The 24,389-nt window shown below is 49.6% G+C and overlaps 1 protein-coding gene across 1 annotated transcript; it reads left to right on the top strand.

Moving 5' to 3' along the window:
• Positions 1-318: 318 nt before the first annotated feature.
• On the top strand, positions 319-2,130 carry CCDC185 (coiled-coil domain containing 185). Its single transcript, XM_045879165.1, has one exon. It carries the CDS (start codon positions 319-321, stop codon positions 2,128-2,130), a length of 1,812 nt encoding a protein of 603 aa, XP_045735121.1.
• Positions 2,131-24,389: the final 22,259 nt, after the last annotated feature.

The following is a 24,389-nucleotide window of genomic DNA, read 5'->3' as shown; positions in this document are numbered from 1 at the left end:
TCGACCATCCCCCGCGTTCGATTCTGGAGTGACGCCTTCACGCGAGTTCTTTTAAAAATCCTGCTACTTGAAGGTGTACAAATGCGAGTTCAGTCCCTGCCTGAAATACTGGGGGCTCCTAATGCACCCTCGGCTTTGGGGCCCCCTGATTCCTGCAGTCCCCTCCCCCTGGCCGCGCAGCTGCCCGAAGGCCAGTGGCCAAGGCGCATTGTGACGTGGCCAGAACGTCACAGGCACGGACCCTGGGGTTGGGGGTCGGGGGTCGGAGGGCCGCAGCATCGCGGAGCCGGGACCCTCGCTCACACGCCAGGAGCGAGCATGGAGGGCTTGGGCCGCTTCTCCCCGCGCTCGGTGCTGGACCCGGGCGGGAAGCGTGCGTCGGCGGCGCGGCTGCGTGGTCCCGGGGCCAGGACGGAGCCGTGCCTGGGCTCGGGGGCCGCGACCCCAGGCGAGGGGAACGAGACCGTGGCGCCCTGGCCCTACCCGCGCCGCGCGCCCACCGTGCGGCCTGGCCGGCGCAGGTGTTCCGACTCGCCAAGGGAAAGCCGAAGCCTGACCGACTTGGCCGCGAGGCCCGCCGACGACGCCAGGAGGCCGCGGCCCCACGGCCGGCACCTGGAGGACGCCTGGGGCGAGCCCGGGCGCAAGCCTCAGCCCGGAAGCGGCGCGCACAGCCCCGCCTGGCGGCGGCAGCCCCACCTACACCCCCAAGAGCCTCAGCCCTGCCCTCCGGCCCAGGGAGACACGCCCCCGCTTTACCCCGAGGGAGCGTACACCCCCCTGAGCGGGACCTTCGGGGTGGAGAGGGCGCAGAGCGGAGACCAGTGGGCGGTGCCGCTGTGCAGGGGTCCAGGTCACTGGTCCCAGTCCTCCGCTGTCTCGGAGAAGTCTTCCGTGCGGTCTCAAGAGTTCAGGGCGCAGTCAGCGTGCGTGTGCGCCCACAAGAGGGACGGCAGTGATCTGCTGGAGTCGTTAGCCAGCCCGCTCTCCCAGCCCTCAGTCTCCAGCAGAGAGATTCAGAGCCCGCACACCCAGATCCTCAAATGCAAGCTGGAGGAGGCGGTCATGTCCTCCAGGGACCAGAAGATCGTGGCCCTAGTGCTGACCCGGCTCAAGAAGGCCCAGAGGATGCGGGAGCTCCAGCAGCAGGCGGCCGTGGCCTGGGAGGAGCTGAAGCGCTCGGACCAGAAGGTGCAGATGACCCTGGAGAGGGAGCGCAAGCTGCTTCTGCAGGAGAGCCAGGAACAGTGGCGGCAGAAGGAACAGCGCGTGCGGCGGCGGGACGGCCTAGCCAGGAGCGCTCCCCGGTCGGAGCGCGCGCGCAGGGCGCTGCTGGAGAACTCGGAGGGAGCACGGGCCGTGGCGGAGCCGGCGCCCGCGCCCCGGAGGCAGAGCCGCGAGCTGCTCCTGCAGGAGCCCGAGAGGATGGTGCAGGGCCTGCGGGGGCAGGACGGCCTGCAGCTGCCGGAGGCCTCTCAGCGGAAGAGCCTAAACGCCATGGAGCCCCAGGAAAAGGCCCAGGAGGCCAACCTCAGCTCCCTCGTCAACTACCAGGCCCGGAAGGTCCTGCTGGACTGCCAGGCCAAGGCTGAGGAGCTCCTGAGGAAGCTGTCCCTGGAGCAGAGCTCCCAGCGGCCCCACGAGGCCGCGCGGGGCCTGATGAAGGAGCGCCCGCGAGAGCTGAGGGACAGGGCGCAGAAGCAGGGGGAGCAGGGGCCGCACGTGCGGCGGCGCGCGGAGGCCGCCGAGGAGCAGGCACGCGCGCACAGGCGGCTGCTGGCCCAGCTGGCGGAGCCGAGGGGGCAGCAGGCCCGGAGCAGCGTCCAGAGGAACGTCAGGGACAAGGTGCCGCACATCCACGAGCTCAGCGTCCTGCGGGAGCAAAACCATCACATCCTGAAGCTGAAAGCCGAGAAGGAGGAGAAGTGCCACATCGAGGGCATCAAGGAGGCAATCAGGAAGAAGGAGCAGAGGATGGAGCAGATCTCCCGGGAGAAAGACGCCACATTCGAGGAGTTCCAGAAGATCTCCAGGGCGTCCAGGAAAGAGCACGCCCGCGCGCTGGCCGACAGCTTCCTGGACTGGAGGGTGCGCGAGGCTCCGGGCGGGCCGGGGCCGCAGGGCTGCTGAGAGCCGGGCAGATGCCCAGGGCCTGCGCAGGGGCGAGGAGAGGCGGGCGACCGATGCACTCTCTAATCTGATTATAACTGAGCACTGGTTTGAAAAAGTATATAAAATAGCTGCACTTTCCTCTCATGAACTGGTTCATTGATTGATTCATGCGGGGAGCTGAGAGAGTGGGAGCGTTTAAGAAAATGGTAATCTGTAGTTTCCATTTAAATAGAAAAGATGAGCTCTTCAGTAATCTTGGAAGCACACATCAGGCCCATTGTGTAGGAACTAGAGAAAAATCTGCAGGACGGGATTCAGTTTTTTTCCTGTCCCAGAACCTACAAATTATAACTGGTACTTCAAAGGGATGTTTTGAGGGATGATAAATAAAATAATCAATGTAAGGTGAGGTGTGAAGTACTGGTCATAAGGAATCTCCAAGAAAGAAAAGAGATTGTGTGACTGGGTGAGTGGGGGGGATTTCTGTAAACAAGTGGATTTGGGAACCCTGCATACTACATCCCCTCTTGGATGTTCATAATGCACCTGAAAGTTTTAAAGGCTCTGAAAAGGCCTGCAGTAAAGAAATTCAACTGTTCAACCTAGAGTTTCTCACAAACTGTGGCACCCCTCTTTCCTCAGATCACTCCATGGAATCGGTGTTCTGGAAGGTGTTTTTGGTGCTTCATTGCTTGGCCACAGCCCCGCTATCCAAGAGCTCACTGGAATCTTCTGCTTTGATTCTTCGCACACTCCCCCTCTTTGGCCAGTCCTGTCCAGTCTTTTGGAACAAAATTCAATTGGAATCTATTTCTCCTCTGTCCCTCCTGAAGGAGGTGGGGGATGTCATCTGTCTACCCACATGGTGTCTAATTGACCTCACCAGCCCTGAATGAATGACTCAGCATGACTCAGGAACATGACATTTTCACATTAAGGAGCTACAAGCTGAGTAGGATTTAACCCATCACATCTCAAAGCTTCTATCAAAAAATCATACAGGTTTTCTTCAAAGCCGCTAATGTTACATTTGTCTTTAGAAAAGAGGGAAAGAATGAGCCCGATTGTCTTACTAGGATTTTTTGAAATGACATGAAAAGCAACCTGGCCAGGGATTTTGTTCAGAGGTCAGCATGAGAGTGAGTCCTAGTCTCACCTTTTCTTTTTATTTTATTATTTATTTATTTGAGAGAGAGAGCGTGGGAGTGGGGGAGGGACAAGCAGACCCTCGCTGAGCACGGAGCACAAGGCGGGGTTCAGACCCACAGCCTCGAGATCATGACCTGAGCCAAAATCAAGAGTCAGTCCCTCAACGGACTGAGCCCCCCAGGCGCCCATATTCTCATGTAGTGGGGACCAGAACTTCCTCCCTCTTTCGTGTCCCTCCCCTGATCTGGGAGCCCCCAACGAGGCCTCCTCGGGCCCTCACTCCTTTGCTCAAAAAATGCTCCTACATCTTGCCTCAATTTCCAATCTACTCTCTCCTGTTCCCCTGAGTTAATCCGCTGTTTTGGCCACATGCCAGGTGCATTCCTGGCCTTGTGGGAGAGTGCGTGATGTTTCAGACCTCCCAAGAATCTAACTCCTCCTCTTGATGCAGCTGATCTATGGGGAAGTTACCTTCCTGAGCCTCAGCTTGCTCATCTGTAAAGCAGACTTAAAATTTGTACTTGGGAGGGATGTGAGTAAATAATCAGCATAAGCCGCTCGGCGCAGTGCCCAGAGCCTATGCAGACCCTGTCCTTAAATGTTGCGTTTTATTCTCGATGATATTTGTGAGTTCCTTTCCCCCTGTCTCGACCCCCTTTCGTCAGACCCCGATTAGTGTCCTTAAGCCTTGTTCCCATTCTGCTTCCTCTGTGAAATGTGGGGCACCCTGGCTGCCCACCCTGATGTCACCCTTCCTGGACAGACTGCCTGCATGGGGCACTCAACCGTTGTGCTGGTGGGGCACATCCATTTTGTGATCCGGAGTCACTGTTCAAGATTTCATACCCATGCTGGTCAATATACAGTCAGGAAAACAGTCGTCAAGCAGGATGTTTTGACCCCACATCCATATCCTATGACTTTACCCCCACTAATATTCTTTGCTCTCTCCTCCAAGAAAGAAATGCATACTGTCATTCTTTTATCCAGTTGTCTGCGAATGTGACTGGAAGCAATAATCAATAGAAAATAAAACTTTGGATGGAATATACTTTCCCCTATTTCTACCTCAGAATAAATAAATGTATTTTCCCAGATACACATATACCTTGAAAATCATCTGTGAAACAAACACGAGAAGACTCTGAACATGGAGAGAAGGCCAATGGACCACAGACTCAGGACCTGAGGAACCATATAGAGCAAATGCTCTGGGTTTCCCTTCTACCACACGCATCCCAGACCTGAAGCAGAAGAAGCAGGTGACCCAGAAACATCAACAAGTCTGCTGTCTCTAGCCAAATAAGGAAAAGGGCAGCCTAACAAGACAGAAAACTTTCAGACAGTAACTCCACTCCAGCTAAACACCACAGAAACCCCATGACCCCCACCCTACCCATGCCAACAAAGACCTCTGCCATCATCAGGTTGAAATACGGAGCTCCCCAGTGTCAGTGGAGACCAAATAGGGAGCTGAGACTTCCAACCCCCACCCCACTCACCACCACCTCCACCACAATCACCACGACCACCCACCCCCATGCCCATGACCTCTATGACCACTCACCACCATGCCCACCACTACCATGACCACCCACCACCACCACCCAACCCCATGCCCACCACCACCATGACCACCCACCACCAACTCCATCCACTACCACTACCCATCCCCATGCCCACCACCATCATGACCACCCACCACCACAACCACCACCCTGCACAACCATCGCCACCCACCCCCATGCCCACCACCACCATGAACACCCACCACCAACTCCACCCACTACCACCACCCATCCCCATGCCCCCCACCACCATGACCACCCACCACCAAGAACCACCACCACCCATCACAACCACCACCAACTCCACCCACTACCACCATGACCACCCACCACAATCATCACCATCCACCCCCACCATGACCACCCCCGACTCCCCCACCACCACAATCACCACCCCCACCCATCACCATGCTGACGATCACCATGACCACCCACCACCACGACCACCACTACCACCACCATGACCACCTACCACCATAACATCCCACTCCCCTAACACCGCAGTCACCACCCCTACCCATCACCAACTCCACCCACTACCACCCCCACCCCCAATCACCATGAACACCCACGACCACAACCATCACCACCACCATGCAGTAACAGGGTGCCCCTCTTCCTGCCAGGTGGTGTCAAAAAAGGCTAGTGGACAGTGAGAAGTTTCATCACCATCCAGCAGCCAGGGAGTATCCATGAGGCCCAAGGGGAGTGAGTACTCCCACCTCCACTCAGCAGTGATGAGGAACCCCACATACACTGCAGGTGACAATGAAGCCTGGGTGGGAAACTGGACTTCTCCCTCCACCAGGCAGTAACGAGGCCTCAACCTCACTCCTTCTGGAACAGTGAGAGAGGAAACCAGATAAAACAGAAGGTTTAAATAAGGTCTAGTCTTAGGAAACTCAAAATGACCAGGTTTCAGTTGAAAATCACTCGTCATACCAAGAACCAAGAATATCTCAAATTGAATGAAAAAGACAATATGAGGATGACAAGTGGGAGAAATACTAAAGATTCTACAGCAGACACAATAAAAATGCTTCCATAAGCAATTATGAACACACTTGAAACAAATGAAACAAACAAACAAAAAACAACACCTAAGTCTTGGCAAATAGAAAGTCTCAGCAAAGAAATAAAAAGTAAAATCACCAAATGGGAAGTTTACAACTGGAAAACACAATAACAAAAATAAAAAGCCCAGTGGATGGGCTCCACAGCAGAAAGGAACAACAAAAATCACCCAATCTGAGAAACAGAAAATTTGCTGAAGGGGAAAAAAAAAAAGCCTTGTGGACCTGTGGGCCTATAACAAAAGATCTAGCGTTCAGAGTGGGAAGGGAGGAGAAAGCCGGCAGGGCTGAAGAGGTACTTGAGGAAATAACGGCAGAAAAATTGACAAACTTGGTAAACGAACTAACCTTACATATTCCAGACATTGCATGAACCCCAAGAAAAGGGCAAACCCCTAGAAATGCATAAAGACACATCATAGTCAAATTTGTAAAACTGAAGAAAAGAAAAAAATTCTTTTTTTTAAAGATTTAATTTATTTATTTGAGAGAGAGAGAGCAAGAGCAGGGGGAGGGGCAGAGGCAGAGGGAGAAGAAGACTCCCCACTGAGCAGGGAACCTCATTCAAGGCTCTATCCCAGGACCCTGGGATCATGACCTGAGGCGAAGGCAGACGCTTAACCCACTGAGCCACCCAGGTGCCCCAAAAAGAAAAAAATATTGATCAAAAGAATGAGAAAACAAGCCCCAGACTAGAAGAAAGTATTTCCAAAATAGTGGCTATATTTTAATATAAGAGAAAATCTCAAATTAGTCATCTAAGCTCCCACCTCAAGAACTTAGAAAAAAGCAAAGTACACCCAAAGCAAGAATAAAATAACAAAAGAGCAGAAATCAATTAAACTAAAAACAAAAACAAAGACTGAGTTCTTTGAAAAGTTGGATGAAATGGACAAACAAAAAAGAAAAGCGAGAAGACACAGACTCCAACATCATAAATGAAACCTCAATATCTCTATGGACCCTAAATACGTTGGAACGGTAATAACAGGGGACAACTGCACACACGTAAATTTGAGAACTTAGACAAATGGACCAAGTCCTCCACAAACACAAACTACCACAACTCACCCAATACAAAATAGATCACTTAAACAGTCCATACTGCAAATGAAATTAAATTCATAATTTAAAAACCCTCCCCCCAAATTTCCAGGCCCAGATGATTTCACTCAAGAATTTCACCAATACTTGGGACCCCCAAGTGGCTCAGTGAGGTGAGCATCTGACTCTTGGTTTTGGCTTAGGTCATGGTCTCGGGGTCGTGGGGTCGAGCCCGGACAAGCTCTGTGCTCAGCGCAGAGTCTGCTTGCCCCTCTCCTTATGCCCTATCCCCACCCCACTCTCTGTCTTTCTGAAATTAATTAATTAAATAAAATCTTTAAAAAAAAACAAAAGAATTTCACAAATACTTAGAGAACTGACACCAATTCTGTACAGCCTCATCCAGACAATAAAAGAGGAAGGACCCCTTCCCAGTTTGTGTCCAGAAGCTAGTGGTACCATGATACCCAACCAGACAAGAACAGAACGAAGCAAACCAAAGACCACACACTGATGTCCCTTATGAATGTAGACATAAAAGTCCCTAACAAAACATTAGCAAATCACATTCGACAATATATAAAAAGAATCATACACCACAACAACATGGGATTTATTCCAAGAATTCAAGGCTGATTCATTCTTTAAAAATCAGTCACCATACCAATAACTCACATATTAACAGGCTGAAGAAGGAAATCACAAGAACATATCAACAGATACGGAAAAAGCACTTGACAAAATTCAACACCCATTCACGAGTAATTCTTTCAGAAAAATAAAAGAAACCTCCTCCACTCAGTAAAGAGCATCTACAAAAAATATACAGCAAGCGTTACACCCAATAGTGAGAGAAGAATGCTGTGTCCCAGGATCAGGAGTAAGGAAGGATGTCTATTCTCACGGCTCTTGACCTTCGGCTGGGGGTGGGGGGAGGAAATCAGAGGTAAGATTAGAACAGAAGAGATAACGCTACCCCTGTCTGCAGATGACATGGGATCTGTGTGAAAACCCTGAGGAATGGGCACAAATCTTCTCATAATTGGGTTCAACAAGGTCACAGAATAGAAGATCAACATAGAAAAATCAATGTCTTTCTATATACTATCAGTGAACACATGGTCACTGAAATAAAAAAAAAAAAACGATACCATTCACAGTTGCCTAAAAAAGTACTTAGATGTAAATCTAACAAGACATGTGTAAGACTTGTCTGCTGAAAACCACAAAATGTGGATGAAAGACATCAAAGAAGACGGCCATAAACAGGGGGCCATACTGTCCATGGACCAGAAGACTCAGCGGAATAAAGATGTCAATTCTCCCCAAGCTCACGGACAGTTGTATTGCTGTTCCCTCCAAAATCCAGGTAGGCTTGTTTGTAGATATGGACAAGGCTAGTCTCAAATGTGCACATAAGAGCTAAAACAATTTCAAAACAGGGAAATGCCGTGAGAGGAATCGGTCTACCCAACTTCAGGGCTTGGGACGTAGCTGCCAGATCAGGACCGCGTGATACAGATGAAGGGATAGATGCATACCGCGGTAGAACAGAGTAGGGACACCAGAAACAGCTCCACACAAATACATCTAATTATGATTTTTGACACAGGTGCAAAAGTGATTCAGTGGAGGAAGACAGCCAATTCAACATAACGTTTCTGGAACAAGTGGGTATCCACAGTCAGAGAGACAGAGAGGGAGAGACAGACAGAGACAGAGACAGAGAGGACAGAGAAGACCTGCAGCCCAAGGGTCACATCTTATACAAAAATTACCTCAGGGGCGCCTGGGTGGCTCAGTTGGTTAAGCGACTGCCTTCGGCTCAGGTCGTAATCCTGGAGTCCCAGGATCGAGTCCCGCATCAGGCTCCCTGCTCGGCAGGGAGTCTGCTTCTCCCTCTGACCCTCTTCCCTCTCACGCTCTCTGTCTCTCATTGTCTCTCTCTCAAATAAATAAATAAAATCTTTAAAAAAAAATTACCTCAGAATGGATCATAGACTTAAATGTAAATTGTAATACTGTAAAATGTTTTAGGGAGAAACATAGGAGAAAATCTCCAGGATCTAAGGTTAAGCAGAGTTACTAGCCTTGACACCAAAAACACCATCCATAAAAGAAAAACATAACTTGGGCCTCATCAAAATTGAAAACTTTGTCGTGAGAAAGGGTCTGTTAAGAATGAAATGACGAGTTACAGAATGAAAAAATGCAAACTGAAACCACAACGGGATATCACTGTTCACCTATCAGAGGGGTTTAATGTAAGAGACAGGGACCCCACGAAATGCAGAGAAACCAGATCCTCAGAGGCTGTGCGGGATTGCAGTGGACCGTCCTCTCTGGAAACCAGTTTGGCAGTTTCTTCAACACTAGAGATGTAACTACTACATGACTCGGTGATGGCGCTCCTGGCATCTATCCTGAAGAAATGAAGACTTACGTTCATACGGGGACCTATTCTTGGATGTTCCTCACAGCTTTGTTCACACTGGCTCCAAACTGGGTTAACCCAGATGTCCTTTGATGTCTCAGAGTGTAAACAAACTTACCCACCACAGACACCACTCAGCAGTGGAAAGGAACTGACTATGGACACACACAACAACTCGGATGAATCTCCAGAGAATTGCGCTGAGGGAAGGTTACATAGGAAGTGTGTGACTGCCCTTCTAGAACGTGATGGAAAGGACAGGACTGCAGACGGGGAGGGCAGAATAGAGCTGTCAGGGTCCAGACGGAGCACAGTGCGTGCGTCCCCGAAGGCAGCCGGAGGGGCTCTTCTGTGATGAAAATGTGCTGCATCTGCACCTGCTCGGTGTCAGTGACTTGGGGGGCGGGGGTGAGAGGGAACATTATACCATAGTTTACAAGACGTCATCATCAGGAAACCCTGGGTAAAGGGACCCAGGATCTCTCTGTATGCATTCTTAAAACTGAACATGAAACTACAATGATCTCAAAAGGTTCTTCAAAGCAAAAATAAAACTCACATTGTTTATTGCTGGAAAAAATAGCATTTTCGTTGGTGACAATGAGAACTTCAAAAATTGACCCCAAGATAACAAGATTTGGTAGAAAATTTTAACACAAGGTAAACTCAACAGTGGCTCACACTGCAAATAGAAACAGTTGTTATCGACTAAAATTAAATCATAGAACCAGATTTTCTTTAGGATGCTTAGATCTGTAGAATTTGCAGAGATGGAACCTGGCAGAAATAATTCCCACAAGAGAAAGCTCACATAGCAGAGGCTCTCATTGGTCACACTTGGTATCATCAAAAACACACCGAAAAATAAATGCAATTAATCTCAATGCAAAGAATGTCTTAAAACTGAAAACAAAATACAAAAATGTGGAAGTAATGACTGTACCATTTAGAAAACTGGCCACAGAATTGAATTGGCTTAAAGGAGTTTGGGTTGGAAAGTTCTCTCAGTGAAAGTGTACTAGCTGGTATTCTGACTTCCACGGTGTCTACGAACGGTGGCTCTCGGCTTACTATGGTTCGAAAGGAGTTTTCCGATCTACGATGGTGAGAAAGCGAAACGCATTCAGTAGAAACCATACTTCGAATCTTGAATTTTGATCTTTGCCTGGGTTAGCGGTGGGCAGTACGATCCCCCCAAGATGCTGCACAGCAAACATGAATCACACGATCACGAGGCTCAGCAACCGATTCACCGATGACCATTCTGTCTTCACCCCAGTACGCTATATTCAATGAATTCCACAACATATTTGAACATTAAATTCAACATTTATTATCCAATAGGCTTTGTATTAGATGATTTTGCCCAACGGTAGGCCAACCTAAGTGTTCCGAGCACGTTTAAGGTAGGTGAGGCGAACCTAGGACGTTCGGTAGGTTAGGCGTGTTACACGCATCTTCGACTTACAGTATTTTCAGCTGGTGATGGTTTGTCGGGACGTAATCTTATTGTAAGTCAAGGAAGATCTGTGCCTATCTGATCAAAACTGTGGGATCAAAACATCCTATCTTCTAGTAGCCAAATCTTTTTTTTTTAAAGATTTTATTTATTTATTTGACAGAGAGAGGTAGAGACACAGCGAGAGAGGAAACACAAGCAGGGGGAGTGGAGAGGGAGAAGCAGGCTTCCCGCGGAGCAGGGAGCCCGACACGGGGCTCGATCCCAGGACCTGGAATCATGACCTGAGCCGAAGGCAGACGCTTAACGACTGAGCCACCCAGGCGCCCCTCTAGTAGCCAAATCTTATCGAATGCTTACTTTGAGCCAGGCACCAGATGCACATTAGACTTTTAAATTCAATTATCTTCTTTAATTTTATAACCTCTGTGGCATAAGTCCTACAGTATTTCACAGATGAGGACCTGAGGCGTAGTGAGGATGAGCAGGATCTCTGAGTGGCTCCTGCTGTGGGTGGCAGTGCTGAATCTGCACCCAGTTCTTTGTGGCTCACCTGCTGTTTGCAAGCATCACATGGCCTCTCAGTGATAGGGGGGAGGACACAGGCTCTGAAACCAGACTGCCCATGTGCAAACCCACGCTGCGTCACTTCACTGATGTGTGACCTTGGACAAGGTCATCACCCATCCATGCATCAGTGTCTTTATCTGTATAAAGGAAGTAGAGTATATAATCCATAGGGTGTGACAATTAAACGGTTTAACACGTGTAAGGAATGCAAAAGAGTGGCTAACATACAATATGAATGCCGTGTTCACCTTTATTATGTAATATTTTCTTGAGTCTCATGCTGGACCCAAATTTTCATTTAAAAAAATCTGACTTGCATATGGTTTCACTTATTTGTGGAACATAAGGAATAGCATGGAGGACATTAGGAGAAGGAAGGGAAAAATGAAGGGGGGGAAATCAGAGGGGGAGACAAACCATGAGAGACTATGGACTCCGAGAAACAAACTGAGGGTTCTAGAGGGGAGGGGGAGGGGTGATTGGTTAGCCCAGTGATGGGTATTAAGGAGGGCACGTACTGCATGGAGCACTGGGTGTTACATGCAAGCAATGAATCATGGAACACCACATCAAAAACTAATGATGTACGGTATGGTGACTAACATAACATAATAAAATAAAATAAAAAATCTGATTTGCAAGTATGCTCAGAATTTTGGAGGAATGAATGGCAAAGTAATCTAACTCCTGTCAAATCATAGCACACCTGTGTCTTTTACTGCAGAATTTAAAGACTGACAATGATATTAGTCGCATTTGAACTGAAAAACATCAGGCGTTTTGAAGAAATTTCCTTTGGCTCTAGGGGATCTAAGTGTTTCTCCACTGGCTGTGTAATTGAATTAATACCACACTGGACCAGCTTTCATTAATGCTCTCCCTCCATCCTGATCCTATAGCGATTGTGCATGGGGGGAGGGGCGGGAAATGCTGACTCAGGTGAGTGTTCCCAGCATTAACCCCTCCTGTGCTCAGAAGGTCACCGAGATGATCTGGAACTGTATTCTTCTCCTTTCTGTATGTCCCGGATACTCAAGAGTCAATGATGGGCTTTGTAAAAATTATTTTTTGAGACACCAAACATTTGCCAGTTGATTTTGCCTTCTTTAAAACCCAGAAAGCTCTGGGTGTTTTCCAGTTCCATGTCTAGTTACAGGGAGACCCAGTTCCCTTTCTCACAGCACTTGAAACCAGAATAGTTCTATTTCCAGTCGAGTTTTCTGTGCTTCAAAGGGGGCCATTGTTTCACTTTGATGTTGCAGATATTTTAACTCAAAGGAACTAGGTGGTCAGATTTACTGGCAAGCCTACATTTTTGAGGTTAAGCAGAGGTGAGCTAATTCTTGAAAAGGGAGGAGGGACTCCTCCAGAAGGTCCTGAATCTTACTTTCTCCATTAGCCTAGTTATCACTTGTGCTGGTGGACCATGGTGATGGCTCCAAGCCATGACCCTTTCACGGCCTTCAAGATGACAAGGGACAGAAGGTCAAGGTCGCAGTCATGGCACAGCCGGGGAGTCCTGCAGCGGGCTGAATCTGCACTGGCAGGAGCTACCCACTGCTTTATAATCTTTGTAAATATCTTCCTTAGGCTCAGCTAAGAACCATATGTTGGCCAAGACTACCGATCGCTCTCTCCACATGCCATGGGAGATGGCCATCTACAGCCTCAGGCTTATGTGTTTCCTATCTGCAATCCAAGAGGAGAGACCTCTCTGCCTCCAATATGGGAAGCGCCAGGGAAGACTTGGACTGGATCAGGTAGGTCCTAAGTCCTCCCCATGGACCCATCTCTGTGTCCACGCCAGCACTGTAGCACGAAGCATCATACTTGGTCCAGCCTGCGCATTGGGCCTCTCGGGGCGGTTATGGGATGGGGGTTACCGGAGAGGGCAAGCCTGTTCTTGAGCTGCTCAATAGAAGAAAGGATGCTGAGCTCTTGGCACTCAGGAAATAAGCTTCAACACATGAGGTAGCTAGAGAACAACGACAAGATGAGATTTGGGAAAGTACACGCTGTGTGCAATAACCAGCATTTAGTTAGGCTCACTTTATTTTATTTATTATTTATTTATTTATCTATTTATTTATTTATATATAAAGATTTTATTTATTTATTTATATATAAAGATTTTATTTATTTATTTGAGAGAGAGAATGAGATAGAGAGAGCATGAGAGGGGGGAGGGTCAGAGGGAGAAGCAGACTCCCTGCTGAGCAGGGAGCCCAATGCGGGACTTGATCCCAGGACTCCAGGATCATGACCTGAGCTGAGGGCAGTTGCTTAACCAACTGAGCCACCCAGGTGCCCAGAGTTAGGCTCACTTTAATGGCAATGAAATATTCCCACCTTTCCCTGAATTCCCGTGCCCCCTCCCCCTCTATTAATGCAAAAGCAGGCTCCCACTTCTACTTCCCACAGCTTCAGAACAGCTATATGCTTCATAAAAGACAATGTCTTTGCATTGCTGGGGTTACAGAAGTAAGGGAAACCCTCACGGAGACCCAGACACACTCAAACGCACATACACAGAGACCTGAGCAGAGTGGCTCTGAAAACATTCCAAATAACAGCATGTCAAAAAGAGAAGCCAACTCTGAGATTCCCAGTTTAGACCAGGAACTGGAAGGCAACGACCTTGGTCCATCTCAGCAGTGTGCGCAGCTCCTGGCAGAAGCAAACGCAACCCACGCTGGAGTGTGCTCACTTCAAACTCCCGAGGTTTCCACAGATCAAGACCAGCCCAGCACGAGCTCACAAAGACCATCACTCATGGATACAAATCCTAGTGAGTGATAATCAGCAGGAGTAAGACAGATTAGTCCCCGTACAGATGTGAAATACTGGAATTCTCAAAGCCAGAATAGAGAATAGCCACATACGAAATTTTTAAAAGAAAGCAATGGAATCCTGAAATAAGCAAGCAGAAAGGAAGAGCAAATATGACTAGGAAGATTTGAAAAAGACATAGAAGTTTTAGAAATGAAAAATATAGTTTTTGCTATTAAAAAAATAACTCGGAGGGTGAGATAAGTAGCATATTAGACACAAATGAAAAGAGGATCAGTGAAATTGAAGATAGATCTGTAGCAATTTCCCAGAAAGCAGCACCAAGAAAAAGATGTAAAGTGCAAAAGAGAGGTTAAAAGACAAGGAGGATAGAGTGAGAAGTTCCAATATCAAATCACAGTCCAAAGAGGAGAGAGACAATGGGGGAGTGGCCAGATTTAAAGGTACTTTTCTAGAACTCATGAAGGACATGAGTGCAAGGACATAGGAAGGACGACAGTTACCAAAAAGATGAAGAAAAAGTAAATCCAAACCTCAACACATTGAAAATAACATGCCAAACACCAAAGACAAGCCATAGATTTTAAAAGTGTTAAAAAATAATACATCACCTTCAAAGGAATAACAGACTTATGCAATTTTCTCAACAGCAAGTTGAGACAGTGGAATAATATCTCCTGAATGCCAAGAGAAAAATCACAGTCACCCTAGAATTGTTCACCCAGCAAAAATGAGATAAGATATTTTCAGAGAAACAGAAACAGAGTTTACTACCGACAGACCTAAGCCAACAGAGCTTTTAAAAGATGCACTCCAGGAAGAAGAAAAATGATCCTGGAAGAAAGGTCTGAGATGCAAAAAAGTAAAAGTGGGCAAACATTAACATTGTGTGTGACAAATAATACTAACATCTAATTCCCATGACTAACTTATGGAAATAAAAATGCTTAAAAGGAAAGAATTAAAATACTGCCGGCCAACTGTTCAAAGGCTGAGGGAATAAGTGGTTGTGTGGTTTGTGGGAAGGTTGAGGCACTAATGATAGAGTTCAGCAGTTTGCAGGACAAAATTTCAAGCTTCCCCAAGAAAGAATAGAAATAGAATACAGCATAATTGTTAAGCAATTAGGAGGGAAAAAATGGAATAAGAACACAAATAAAAATGTGAAGTTTTAGTAGTCCAGAAGCAGAGGAAAAATGGTATAAGTAGAAAGCAAAAAGCTACAACACAGTAGGAAGACAGTAGGAGGACACATCAGTCATCATGATGCGTGAAAAAGGACTAAACTACCACATACTGACCAACATTGTCACAGTAGATGTTTTAAAAGTTCAGCTGTGCGCTACTCACAAGAGACACGTTCAAACATAAGGACAGGAAATGTTGGAAGCAAAAGATATGTGAAGAAAATATTGACCAGAAGAAAGCTTTCTGCTGTTGGAAAAGGAGATCTTAGCAGACAAAAGCATCATATAGACAGAGAGAGTCTCTATATAACAAAGTGTTCAGTTCATCTGGAAGATAGAACAAATATAAGAACTTACATATGTCTGTAAAGCAAAACTGATAGAACACATAGGGAAATTAAACTCATCAGAGCAGAAGATGTTCAAGGTACCTCTTTCATTCGATGGGACAAAAAACTAGTAGAGTTTTAAAAATAGGATCAGCAAGTTCGGTTTATTGGAAATATGTAGATTCGATATAACAAAAGGATATTTACAAAAGTCGACCATGGAATACCAAATAAAGAGTCCATCATCATACAGACTAAGCTCTCTAACGACAGTGCAATTAAATTAGAACTCAAAACTATATTCTTAGAATTTTTAAACCCACTTTTAAAAACTTTGTAGATAAAAAAAGAGAAAAACACATTTTTAAGATGTATTTACTTAAGAGAGTGCTCAAGCAAGGGGAGGAGCAGAGGGAGAGGAGAAGCAGACTCCCTGTTGAGCACCAAGCCCAACAAGGGGGGCAGGGAGGACAAGGGGACTCGATCTCACAACCAGCAGCTCATGACCTGATCCAAAACCAAGAGCCAGACGCTTAACCGGCTGAGCCACCCAGCAGCCCCCACCCTCAGAAATTTTTAAATGTTAGAACTAGACAATCATGAAAATACCATATTCCAAGGCTTATGGCATCATTAACTTTAAAAATAAAAACTGCCAGTTATTTTACCAGCAAAAAAAATGGATTTATTCAGAAATAGCAGAGAATTGCAAACCCCAACAATCAAGCAATGCAAAACCATAGGCAAGACAGCAGAACAAATCAGAAGAGGCTCTTGCATAGAGGAAAGAAGGGGCTGTTGTAAACTGAAAGTCCACTGGAGGAAACTGGGAGCTGGAAGTGTAGTGGCTTCTCATTGGCTGGGATGTGACTGTCTCTCATTGGCTGGGCTGTCGCTGGGGCAGGAGGAAACCTTCCTTCCTGCGGTTGGGTAGTAAACCCAGATCACCTGTGAGGTGGGTCTCCTAGGGTTGGGTCTGCGATTCACAGGGAGTGCCTGCTGCCTCCCCAAACAGTTCTAAATGAGGTCTTGGAAAACGTGAAACTACGCAAGCTCCTAGCAAAATTGTCCAAGAAAGAAAGAGATGCACAAATAATGCTAAAAATAAAAAGGAGGGTATAATGAGGCTCTAGCAGAGATGAAAAAGACAAAAGTGTACTGTGGAGAAACTGTATGCCCAAGAACACAGAAAGATGCACGAACTTAGAAGAAATGAACACATTCTTTTAAAATCACCAACTTGAGGGACGCCTGGGTGGCTCAGTCGGTTAGGCGTCTGCCTTTGGCTCAGGTCATGATCCCGGGGTCCTGGGATGGAGTCCCCAGTAAGGCTCCCTGCTCAGTGGGGAATCTGCTTCTCCCTCTGCCTCTGCTGCTCCCCCTGCTTGTGCTTTCTCTTTCTCTAACAAATAAATAAAATCTTTTTAAAAAATAAAAATAAAACATAAAATAACCAACTGGAGAAGAAATAGAAAGTCCAAATAGCTCAAAATCCTTAAAATGTGTGAATCAATTGCTTGATTTGCCTACAAAGAATCACCAGGCACAGACGATTTTAGGTAAGTTCTACCAAACGTTCATGGAACATGTCGGTCTAATCTTATGAAATCTTTTGGGAAAAAAAGAAAAATAACACTCTACCAATTTATTCTGAGTCCACTATGCCTTTAATACTAAAATTCGAAGAATACAGTGAAGAACAATCATAGCCTCATTCATGAACATAAAGGCAATAATCCTTCATAAATAGCAAAATGAATTCTGTGCTTTGTGAAAAAAGATAGCACACCATGACTAATCTGGGTTTATTCCAGGAATATAAGGCTTAACTTCAGAAAATCTGTAATTATCATTCACTACATTAGCATATTAAAGAACAGAACAATATGGTTATTTCAATAGACAGAGAAAACACATTTGATGAAATTCAAAATACCTATTTATGATTTTGTAAAAAATTTAACTAGGTCAGAATAGAAAGGGATTTCCTTAATCTGATAAGGGGAGTGTGTACCAAAAACCTACAGAAAACATTATTTTTAATGCTGAAGGCTTTTAAAATTAGGGGGGGAAAGAGAAGAAATAAAAAGTAGAAGGTTTGGAAAGGGTTTTTCACAGAGGATGTGATTGTGCACATCGACCATTTTATCTACAGCCTTGAAAGTTTAAGTATTCTTTTTTTTTTTAAAGATTTATTTATTTATTTGACAGAGAGAGACACAGTGAGAGCAGGAAAACAAGCAGAGGGAGTGGGAGAGGGAGAAGCAGGCTTCCCACCAAGCAGGGAGCCCAATGCAGGGCTCGATCCCAGGACCCTGAGATCATGACCTGAGCCGAAGGCAGACGCTTAAGGACTGAGCCACCCAGGCGCCCCAAAGTTTAAGTACTCCTACTAACGCTGTTGGTAATAGCCAAGAACTGGAAACAATTGAGCGTCTATCAGCAGCACAATCACACGATGGGCAAACGGTCACAACCGTCCTCAGCATCGCAGTGAATCTCTCAAACTTAACGGTGGGTGGAAGAAGCCAGATGCCAAAGCGCACACGCAGCATCATCCCGTTTATGTCAAGGACGCATACATACACAAGACCCTGACTCCCTCCCTGGGTGGGGGCTGGGGTGCAGGGTGCAGCCACGGGGTGAAGCGCGGGGGCAGAGTCTCCCATGCTGGGTGTAAGCTCAGGCTTTGCGTGCGCGCACACACACACACACATACCCTGCTCACTGACGGTCCGGGAGTGGCAGCTGTGAGCTCAGTTTTCTCCCCTGGAAAATGGGCATCGTGAGGGTGCTCGCCTCGCCAGGTGGCTGTGAGGCGAACGGGACAAGGGGTGCAAAGCCTGTGGCTCAGAAGGTCCTGCGAGAGGTGGCTTGGTGGTCATAGGGCTTCGTGGCCTGTGCTGCCAGGAGCCTCATGAGTCCTGGGGCAAAACTCCAGAAACAGAGCTTTCGCTCAGCAGAGGCTGTAGGTTTCGAGACATTGAATGGCCTGTGCGGGCACCATCGTCAGACGCTAGGTCAGACGCCAGGTTCCCTGAGGGGAGGCCCTGAGCCAGAGTCCACCCCTGACTCCAGCTGGGTCTCAGAACCAGGAAAACACTTCCTCCTTCTTACCTCTGGGGTCAGAGCCCCTCCATCCAAGGGCGTGACGGTTTGGAGCCGAAGGACCGTGTCTGGAAAGCCTGTCCCAGCGCTCTGGCAGGGTGGGCCCAGCAGCAGCCACCCGCACCCACCCCACGGTGCACGGGCCTTGCTGTAGGAGAGAACACAGCCCCCGCTTCCCCCATCCCCGCATTTCCTGCTCTTTGTAGAAGCTTCTCTAATAGATTTGGTTCGTACAGTCTTCAAACAATGCCGTTTCTGCAAAGTGTTTCTTGGATAGTTATTTGCGCTTAGCATTTGAAAAATAACCTTGGTCAAAGAGAAGGAATATAATGTGTCTGTTTAATAGAAGCTATATTAGTGGGAGCCCCCAAGCCACACTGAAGGAGATGGACAGGGCCATGTGGATGGCCGACCCAGGGCTCCGGGAGGGAGCCATGAGCAGAGCTGGTAGACCTCCACAAGCTTTCCCGATGAGTATCCCCGAGGCTCCTGCACTAGACGGGGCACCTGGGGACCCAGCAGGAGGATGTGAGGACACGAGAACCAGCGGCCGGCCCAAGCATCCTACCTGTGGGCCTTCTGCTGCACCCCAAGATGGGTCTGGGGCTTTTAAAGGAGTGATGAAAGCAGGACCCACTCCCCTGGTTCGTGGCTTGCAGCATGAGCGGACTGGGCTGGTGAGAGCGCCCAGTGTGTCCGCAGCCCCAGACATAGCCGCTGTTCGTGAGGTGCTGGTTAGGGGCAGAGGCATGCTGGGTGCTCCGTGTCCGGTCCCCCACTCATCGTCACAGGAAATCCACACAGGGGGCTGCTACTCTCCATTTGCAATGAAGACACGGAAGCTGCTGGAAGGCTCTGAGCCATCAAGCAGCATGCCCCTGGCCCCGGAATCCACAGGCAACAGGATTGGGGGCCAAAGGCAATCCTGGTGATTGCAGCCCCAGGCTCTGTTCACACTCTCCTTTCTCCTCAGTCGACACTGGTCGACACTGATTGGATTCCAACTAAGTCATCTGTGTTTTGAAGGCAGGACTGCCTGCATTTCCTGAGCTCTCCTCCCAGAGCATCTGCTCTAGTGTTGACTGCCAATAAATATTTACTGAAATTGAATTGTAACAGCTCTGCGGGAAGACCCTGCTGGCCAGGTCAAGGCTCCGACAGCTGTTGGGTGAGCAGCACGTGAGGCCCTGACCCAGGCGGGCGACCTCTGCACGGTGGGGGGCCGGGGTGCAGGGGGGCTCGGGGCCGTCGTGCACACAGGCTCCTGGGATGGCACACCAGCCCACTGCGTCTGTCCGACTGTGGAGAGGGGCTCAGGTCAGGCTCCCTCCAGGTGGCCTGACAGCTGTCTGAGGCCCTGGGGGCATCATCCAGCGGGAGTGTGGTTTGGCTTGTCTCATAGCTTCCAGAAAATCACTTGAGAAGTAATGTTTGAGAGAGTGTGGCCGCCCTGCTTATAAGTCTCGGCATGTTTTCGGAAGCCTGACGTGCCCTGTCTTGGAGAAAACACTGTACCATGAAAACTGAAGCACACACTGTGGGAATTGCCCCCAGGGTTTCAGAGCAAGGCCTCCTGACTGCTGCGTCCTTCCACGGATGAACGTGTAGGCTTCCATGTGATGGGACAGCCCAAACACACTGAGTGCCATTTTGGGAGCTCGCATTGTCTTTGAGTCAGTGATAAATTGATACCATCCCCAGCTTTCCTGAGATGACGGCGTCCTGGTCTTCCTTCCTGGGTCACTCTGCTGATCGGCACGAGGAGGCCCCCAGCTGGGGCTGACAGCGCGGGGTGGGGGGGAGCGGACAGACAGCTCCCCGCGGGGCACCTGTCGCTGCCCAAGCAGGCCCCGGCTAGCGGGATCTTCCAGGGGCCACCGTGTGGACTGGAACGCCTGTCCTGCAGCGCCCCTAGCTCTAGCACGAGGTGCCCTCCGCTTCAATGGCTTTCGTCTACACCTCCTCACGTAAGATCTTAGATGCCTGCACGGTGGCCCCCAGACGTACGGGAACCCCCGCCCCCAGCGCCTGTGGCCACACTCTACCTCCGTCCTGCTCCCGTCCTCCCGAAGGCTGCACAGGCACGGCTGGCACTGCCTGAGGGAGGGGGACCCCAGCGTCCCGGCCTCCCTGCACCATCATGGGCCCTGCGGCGCCATGGCTCGGGGTGCGTGTGGAGGGTGAGTCCTGCCTCATCACGGGACACACGCCGGCTGCTGGTCTTCTCAGACCCGTAGCTTTCGTAGGAGACCGTCCCTTCAGCCTTGTCTGCTGCCCTGACCTGCCCAGGAGCAGCACAAACCCCAGCACTCACAGTCCTCGTGCAGTTCAGCTCCTGCAGACGGACAGGCTTGCTGTCAGCCAGGCCCGAGGACGGACGCCCGCCCACAGGAGCCCCTCGGGGTTTGCAGTTAGCAGGACTAACTTGATGCTGACAGTTCAGAGAATATACACGAACACAGACAGGCTAGAAAGTTCTTCCTCTCGGGAGAAAGCCAATACATAAATGTAAAGGGAACAACAGATTGAGAGCGCCAGCACTCGGCAGCCGTCCTGAAGTTTGGGATTTACTGATAATCTCAGAGCATCGCTGCACAAGATACTTACTAATTACAAAGTAACTTTACAGAAGGGGGAAAAGGAGACGTCCGGGCCACACCACCTAAACCAAACGACCAAAGCTGCCCCTCTAGCCCAGAGACAGCGGGTCTCCCGACAGGTGCGCGGACAGAGAGCCTGGCCCCGCTACACATGGGGAAGCCAGGGAAGCGCAGGACCTGCGTCAGGGGCGCGCCCCAGAGTCAGAGACGTCCAGACTGTGAGCACAGAGAGACGCTCAGTACCTGACATGACAGGAGGCGAAAGAGACAACGGGGTCCAGAGTCGGGTTTCCTCTGCTGCAGAGTATGTTCTCAGGAGACGGTGTGTGGATGAGCAGGAACACTGCGTCAGTCCTACCGTTCTGGGCGCCTGAGCAGACAGAGGAGGGCAAACATGGCAAAAGGCCAACATTTATTTGAAAAATTTTTAAAGATCTATTTATTTATTTTAGGGGGTTGGGGCAGAGGGAGAGAGAGGATCTCCAGCAGACGCCCCGCTGAGCATGGAGCCCAATGCAGGGCTCAATCCCACGACCCAGAGATCATGACCTGAGCCGAAACCGAGAGTCGGACGCTCAACCCACCGAGCCACCCAGATGCCCTCGTTTACTTGAATTTGAGTGGAATTCCTGATCTTATAACTTCCCTGTAAGTGGGAAACAATGTCAAAATTAAATTTGAAAAAACCCTGAGCCGTCCTCTGAGGTGTGTGAAGACATGTTCGTGGGGACAGTGGTGGCTCAGTCCCGTCCTCTCCTGGGGGAGGTGAGACCTCTGTGAGCAAAGACTCTTCACTGCAACCAGTTCCAAACCTTTCCATGGCTTTTTTTGTGGAAATAGCTTAGGAAACATGGTGGGCGGGGAGGACTGGAGTGGCGCAGGTCCACGAGAACGCGGTCCCGTGTGCCCGTGGGATCCTGCTCAGTGACTCAGGCCAGGAGCTGGTGTCTCACGGAATTAAAAATAATTCCAGCTATGCAGAAGCTCCCCCATGGAGACCCTGGGGCACCACGGCAGGCATCAGGAGACTCAGACCCACCCCATTAAACATTTCTTCACCTTCCCTCTGTGGGAGCACGTGAGTGTGGAGAGCAAGCAGCAGCGGTGGGCTCAGCGTGGGTGCCTCCTGAGGGCCGGCGTGGCCTGGGATCCCAGCAGAGGAGCAAGGAAGGTGGGAAGACCACAGGATCCTGGGCTGCCTGCAGCTGGTTTCCAGTCAAGACGAGTGCCTGCCGCCCCCCACCTTGTGCTCCAGCCGACGGGGGCAGCCCCACCTGGGGCAGGGAGAGCTGGGTGTCTGCCCTGGGGGGGCTTCCAGCAGTATGTGGGCTGCAGCAATCAGAAAACACTATATCCTGTTGAGTCTCATCCCCTCTGATGTCAGAGTGACAGATACACTCTAGGGAAGAGGCTGTTCTCCCACAATTAGTCAGGACGGGGCCTCGGGGTTAAATGCGCAGGAAGGATGAGAAGACACACGTGTACACACACGCACACATACACACACGCATGCACACACATGCAGGCACACATGCACACACCCGTCGCATGCGCGCACACCCGTCGCACACACGCACACGCGTGTGCACACACACCTGTTGCATGCCTGAGCCAACAGGACGCGCTTACACACCCGGCAGGGAGGAAACATCAGTTCCTGGTTCAGGATCCGCTGCGTCACGCCAGGACCGTAGTGGACATTCACTGACACCTGCTGGGTGTCAGGCACCGTGCTAAGCGCTCAGGAACCTGAGAGGCGGGTATTGTAACAGGAGAAAGCGGACGAGCAGCGAAGCTCGGAATCAAACAGGGAAGCCAGACAGCCACACAGAAGAGGAAGCGGCCGTAAAAGGCTCCGGCGTACGTTGTCATCAGACTCTGCGTGACCTCGACGTCCTCCCGGCCTCGGTGTCTCCACACAGGCCCCTGAAGCCCCGCTCTGGGTCCAGCCTCTCTCCTGAGCTGCACAAACTCCCCAGCTGTGGCTTCTGCCTGATGTCCCCCCCGGGACGCCCCCCCCCGGAGCTCACATTAGGCCTGGCCAAAATGAAGCTCATCATCATCATCATCATCATCATTGCTCCCAACTTCGTCCCAAACCAGCCGCGCCTCTGACACCTCTATTCCTGCCCAGTACCAACGTTCTCTTAGGGACGGAGGTTTAGATCCTGGGCATTCCCACCCCTGTGCTGTCGCATGCTGCCTCCAGTACCCTCCTCCTCGTTTTCGGTCCCCCCACGCCCCTCCCCCAACCCACGCCCCACCCCCACACCGCACACAGTCCCCACTCCCCACACCCCTCCCCAAACCCACGGCCCTCCCCCACACCACACACAATCCCCACTCCCCACGCCCCTCCCCCACACCCCATGCCCCTCCAAGGAAATCTGGGCCCTCTTAGCAGAGAAACTCACATAACGCCTTCCTTATCCATCCCCAGCACCCAAGGATAATTTTTTGGAGGTTCATCAATCAGCATCACTTTGCCTGGATCCAGTTTTAATGGTTTACATAAAAGCCTTTATTCCCTAACAAAATGGGACGAGGACACTCACATTTTCTAAGAATCTACCAAGCCTCGTGCCAGGGCTTTCACATACGTTATCGAACTTAATTCTCATAACAGCTCTGCCTGGTAGATCTTACAAAACTCGCTCCGCAGCTGAGCAGTGGGCTCGCCCCTGGGACTCAGTTACACAGGCCCTGTGCTCTGCCGCGTGTCCCATGCCCTCCCGCACGTGTCCATGACACACAGGCTCAGGTGAGCGTGGCCACTTCTCAGGCTGTTCTCTGAACACAGTGTCACCGTCACCGCTGAGCTGGTACCCTCCCGCTGACCTGGGAGTGAACACGCCCCATCCTTGACCCTCCTCCCAGACCACATATAAGGACGCGGTGGGAGGTGAGCCTCACCGAAGACCTGCAAGGTCACGATGGGGCACGGGGCCCTGCATGGCAGGGAGCAT

This window comes from Mirounga angustirostris, unplaced genomic scaffold (genome assembly GCF_029215605.1).
Source record: "Mirounga angustirostris isolate CCGP_5_RB_7025 unplaced genomic scaffold, mMirAng1.0.hap1 SCAF_6, whole genome shotgun sequence".
Classification (NCBI taxonomy): domain Eukaryota; kingdom Metazoa; phylum Chordata; class Mammalia; order Carnivora; family Phocidae; genus Mirounga; species Mirounga angustirostris.
The sequence above is the reverse complement of the archived record's forward strand: the minus strand, read 5'-3'. Positions and strand labels throughout refer to the sequence as shown.

Excerpts from the sequence above, each read along its gene's own strand:
- CCDC185 (XM_045879165.1), top strand. The coding sequence starts at position 319 with ATGGAGGGCTTGGGCCGCTTCTCCCCGCGCTCGGTGCTGGACCCGGGC.